Raw genomic sequence first — 6,000 nt, forward strand, 5'->3', positions numbered from 1 at the left:
CCGGGTGAAACAAACCGCCCCCACCTTCTCTCGGAGGCCCTCAGAGACGATGTACTTATGATCAGATAACAACGGTTCGAGCTCGATGAATACGAGCCAAGTCGCAAACTCATGTCTAATACCGTCAGAGCAGAGAGTTACATCTAATAGCTCTTCTCTACCACATTGTTCAAATGTTGGGCGATCTTCTACATTAGGTATATGCATATACGTGCTACTTAGGTATCCCATCAATTCGGTGCCTCTCAAATTTATATCTGAGCTGCGCCAAATTATGTGATGGGCATTTGTATCACTGCCGATTATCAGTGGAAATCCATTTTTGCCACAGTTTGATAAGCCCTTTTGACGTCATCTGGAGGTGATGATTCATTATGCAGCAAAAAAGCTGCACAATAGACGTGTTTATTGTTTATGTTATTAGCAGTCATATTGACTGTGGCGGATATAAGATATCCGTCAATAGCACGAATGTATACATACACGAGGAATTTCACGTGGATTTGTTATGCCATTTTTGTTGAAATGGCATAACAAATCCACGAAGACGGGGTTAAGTAGCTTTCCAACATAGAAGTTTCCTTTATGGAAGTACGGTTATTGAACCAAAGTTATGGAAGCTTTTCCTTTCTGCACAAGGCGGGATAAATTTATTGTTGCTGTACGTTTATGCTGAAGATAAATTTGTACTACTCCAACCATACTCGATCACAGTACTATATATTTTATCATCATCAGATATTGTACAGCAAATAGAAAATACCAAACAAATTGGCTGGTAAGCGCCTATAGCGTACCCCGAAATGGGTATTAGGGGCATGGCCATCATTTGAATCCCGCACGATTTGCGAAGAAACAACCGTACACTATGTCAGAGATTCGCTTAGCACAGGAAGGGTAAGATCCGCGACACTTCGTGCGCGACTGGCATATTTTAGTCATGCCCGCCATTCAGTCCTCGGCACGGAGAAATACTTGAGGACTCCTCTTTTCAATGGCCTCTTACGGCATGGGAACAGAAATCCAGTGGATCTATTATTTGCTGAAATACTTCGAGAGATTTTAGCTTGCCGGATACCACACGGCCTCTACTTTTGCATATTTTGCATCTGCTCCATAAAGGAGTTATTCGAATTTAGCTTGGTTCGTCTGCTAGAGCTGGTGAAATCAGGTCTTCATTGTAGTACATAAAACGTGAATTTCAGTAAAATTTTATAAATATCTCCAAGACTTTATTACAAATAGATATAGAACTCGTCATTGTTTCAAACGTTCTAAAATTTGGTCGAATGCCTCTAAAATGTGAAATTAGAAAGTTAGTATCGCAGCGCCACCTATGCAGTGAAAATTCAAACTATATCTCAACACCGAAAAAAAGCCGAGATAGTTTGCTAAAGACAACGTTTCAAAAATATGCCTAACCAAAGCGCAAGAGCTTTTGTCTTGCTACTTTTTCATTCTGGCCCACTGTGCGGTGTGGGGGTTAGAATAGAATAGAATTTGGTAGATTATACAAGTCGAACGTTAATCAATTCAGTCTGGAAAATTAAGAAAGTACCTTTCTCGACCGTGAAAGTGACTCAGTGAAAAAATAAAAGAATTCGACAAACTTCCACTATTCGACAACCTGACTATGAACCTCGAACAATCGCAGTACTCACTCTACCCACCCATGCTCCATTTGATCCCACCGAATTCACAAGGCTAATTCGGTACTTCTAATTGTTCCTAGTGAACATAAATCTTACCACCACCCAGGGAGCCTCTCAGGGAGTGTTGGCATTCCATTCCACCTGTTTGCTGAGTACACCACTTGTTCTATATGATGACATTCCTCGGTTTTCGTTATTTATACGTGTCTGGCCAAACGGACCAAACATCTTTGGCTTATTGCAGTATCCCGTCATCTACGCAGGGCGCCAAAGATGGGTAAATTGTATCGCGCATAGCCGTCACAGAACGGACGAAAAGAATGAACGAACGAACGAAAGAAAATCGTAGAATTTCGCCGGGATTTTCACTTTCTATCCCATCGATTTTCTTCACCGTGTGTCCCTTTCCCTTCCTACTAGCTGATTGTAATTTCGGTATGTACTGCGACCATTACTCGGCCGGGTAGTGTCGTCAATTTCTGTTGGCGTCTGCCAGGTCGGCAGGGGTCGGTCTTGGGCTAGCGCTCGACCGCTACTGATCGTTCGTTGCGAGTGTGTCGTTTTGAAATATTTCTGTGTCCTGAATTTTAGGTGGTTTATTTTTGTACACTTTGTTCTGATTGTAGTATGTAGGAAGCAGAAAGAGCCACACAGTGAGAATCTAAAGAGACTGGGAGAGTGATTAAGTTATGCGAAACATGGGGCATAAGGAAGCTGCAGCCGCAGAACAATACTGATCCGGTAGACTAGTTACTGATCGGTAACATCATCATCATCCCGTGTGAAATTGTGCATGAAACGAACACTGCATAAAGTATGTGACTGGTTGAAGGGTTTGCGTTTAATACGACTGGACGTCAATCGTCCTGCTCGTAGCATACCTTGCCTAACTCTTTGGTTACTTGGAGAGTAGATCGAGCGATCTTTCACCTTGTCAACTGTCAATTTGCTTGTTCTTCTTCCCAATCACCATTCATTCACTTTCTGCACACTGTTTAAATCTCTCGCTAGCCTTCTCTTTTCTTCACCGTTCGGTTTTTCACGCTTATTTTTAAAAATAATTTAGCTCTCTATAATTCCGGTTGCGCAATGTCTTTTTTTCTCGGGTCACCCATTTGGGTAAATTTGTTTCGGCAGTGGTTTTTTTTCTGAGGAAATTGTACGACTTCTGCACTGAGTCAGCCAAATATTCATTCACCATTCACCACCAAAGAAGGCAATATTCGTCGTTTCTCCTTTTATGGCACTTTTGTTCACTTTTCCTCTTGAAAATTTCCTATGATCTGACGAACAATAATTCCAGCGTGGATTAACTCTGTAACACTTACACCAATACACCGCGACGTAATCCTTATCCTCTAGTATCCGTTCCAACTGTTTCGCCGAGACTTCCTCGATCGTGGCGTCTTCGGGACTTGGGGCAGCCTTTTTTGCACAGTCTACATTGCTCACTAACAAACTACTCACAACGAACAGACAGCACAGCGCTGCCACTAAATTCCTGATCCGCGAGAAGATCATCTCTGTTCTGGCTGTTGGGCGGGACTTTTTTCAAGTTCCGCTCCCGTCAGAGGTCCGCTCGTAACTGAGCGCGGTCCGCGATGGAAAAGGTTGAAAATTTTCGCTTAAAAATATATTCGGCAGGGTCCCGTACGCTCGGTCGCCGATCCGATCCACCCGACGACCTGTCATGGTTCGAGTTTTTCCCGGTGGGTGCGTTCCGCGGTCGTCAAGCGGTGGGTAGCAGGTGGGAAAATCAGAGGGTATCTCTTTCGCACCAGCGAAGATGCTTGCCCATTTTGTACAACGCGGCTTGGCGGATGCGCGCGCCTCTTGGTGGGGTAAAAATAGTTGAGTTTATGTTTATTTTCGAAATGTCATGTTTCGGGTGCCAAAGAATTTGTATGGTGGCGAGATCTATGCGTTGAGCTGGGAAAACTATGTTCGAAAGAGTTGCAGAGGAGGCACTGTGCAAAAACAAATTCTAATTTTGCTAATTGCGGCTCCTATGGCAAAAATGACGTTTTCAGTCAGAGAGAGAACCATGTATTAGGAAGAAAACTCATTTCGTTACATTTTTATTTTTGAGAAAGTTGGGAAATTTTAGCTATTTCTCGCATTTTTCAATTTTGCGATCCAATTTTTATTGTACCCCCGGAACATTCCCGCTTCACACAGCTTGAGCACGTCAGGCATGCGGTGCTGATAACCTTCACCGAATTCGCCCAGGCGAAAAGATTCATTTCGCAGGACAACTTAAAACGCATTCTTGTTAGTGACAACGCTGAAATCAAGATCCCTATATACCTGGATAATGGAAATATTGAAGTTAAATTACATGTTTTTTCTCCACTTACTTGCAAAGTGGCAATTAAAAGATTCACGTCGTATTTCGAAACAGTCTAATGGAGGACACATAGAGAAACTACTTCCCAGGTATTTCAAATGGTGTCTTTGTGGTGAGAATGCGGATAGACCAACCAATTCCTACCTTTCCCTGCCAATTCTGTGAACAAACGGCACACTACGGACAACCCTGCGCAGAAACTGCTGAGAAATGATCAGCTGCAAAAAGAAATGCCAACACCCAAGCTCCAATATCTTTACCTGAACATCAAACGGTTACCAAATTTGTGGCTGCAGTTAAGGCAATAATGACAACTGGAAAAGCTGCGTCAAGTACATCAAACTTAACAAGTAATACCACCAGTGAAGAAGCCACCACCCAAGATGGAGAGTTTACATTCGTGACCCGCAAGGCCAAGACACCAGGAAGAACATCGGATCGCGAGTATCAAGGCAGTAATCAAGATGATGATACGGACGTAAACGACAACGACGACATGGGTAACCCCGAAGTTGGCGAGAGAAGCAACTTTTTCCCGACGCGAAAAAAGAATTCTGCTCATAATAGAAAGTTGCGCGTACGGGATCTTGCAGTCCCAAAACAAAATCTATATATATATATATATATATATATATATATATATATATATATATATATATATATATATATATATATATATATATATATATATATATATATATATATATATATATATATATATATATATATATATATATATATTATATATATATATATATATATATATATATATATATATATATATATATATATATATATATATATATATATATATATATATATATATATATATATATATATATATATATATATATATATATATATATATATATATATATATATATATATATATATATATATATATATATATATATATATATATATATATATATATATATATATATATATATATATATATATATATATATATATATATATATATATATATATATATATATATATATATATATATATATATATATAAATATATATATATATATAAAAGTCAAAGTTTGTATGTATATGATTTATAGACTCCCAAACGACTTAACCGATTTCCGTAAAAATTTATACACAGTAGGTATTTGTTATGGGGCGTGTTTGTGTAATATTGTTTGGGGGTTATCTGCTTGCCAGATGGCGCTTTGGAACAAATTGTGTTTCCTCCTATTTCGTTGAATATCGCAGCAACGCGCGATGGGTATTAGCTAGTTTATTATAATTTTTATTTTCTACATCTTGTAAATGTCTAAAAGACCCATGGCTCCTCTAAGCTAACGCATTGAGCTGTGTCAAATAAACGAAGGTACAAAAAAGATTTGAGAAATTCCTGCGTTGGACATTTCGACAGGAATACATTTCACTTTTTCCGAGCATTTTGTTTGTTTTGGTTTGCATAAGATGAAAATGGGAGTAACGTTTTCGGGCAATATGGTACAGGTCTAGGGGCATGTCACTCTAGGAATGTATAACAAATTTGCATCAAATTAGGAAAAATGCACTTCATTTTCATTTTGGCGTCTTTTTTTTTAATTTTTATTAACGTGACTTTAAATTTTTATTCATTCGTCACGCTCCATTTTTGCATCAAATTTGTACTCCGTCGCAGAAAAGTCTGTCCAACAAACGTCCTACGCTGATCCACTTTGGTCGACGTTTTATTGAATGTAGGGCAAGTTTTTTGTACATAAAATATATTGAGTAAAAATTTCTGAAGCGGCCCCCCATTTTTCACAAAGTGGTGAATTTTGCAAAACATGTTTTAATTTTATTACATTACATACTGTTTATATTGTTTGTACATACTGTTTATTACTTCATCGTTTTCATTTGTTGAAATAAGTTATAGTGCGGAAGAGTGCAGTAATTCTTTGCATAAAATAAAAAAAACATAACCAATGTACGAAGGAAATTTTTTCCGTTGATACGCATAAATTAAAATAAATGAAATTTGGATTGCAA

The 6,000-nt window shown here is 38.5% G+C and overlaps 1 protein-coding gene across 6 annotated transcripts in view; it reads right to left on the bottom strand.

Annotated features, from left to right (window-relative positions):
• Positions 1-3,251, bottom strand: part of LOC131690704 (uncharacterized) — a 142,657-nt gene extending 139,406 nt beyond the window's left edge. For all 6 annotated transcript variants that reach the window (XM_058976643.1, XM_058976640.1, XM_058976644.1 and 3 more), the window contains exon 1: positions 2,981-3,251. In XM_058976643.1, the coding sequence (XP_058832626.1) occupies positions 2,981-3,173 (193 nt within the window). In that variant the 5' untranslated portion in view covers positions 3,174-3,251. The remainder of the gene's footprint in view (positions 1-2,980) is intronic.
• Between the last annotated feature and the right edge of the window lie 2,749 nt (positions 3,252-6,000).

This window comes from Topomyia yanbarensis, chromosome 3, assembly GCF_030247195.1.
Source record: "Topomyia yanbarensis strain Yona2022 chromosome 3, ASM3024719v1, whole genome shotgun sequence".
In the NCBI taxonomy this organism is placed as follows: domain Eukaryota; kingdom Metazoa; phylum Arthropoda; class Insecta; order Diptera; family Culicidae; genus Topomyia; species Topomyia yanbarensis.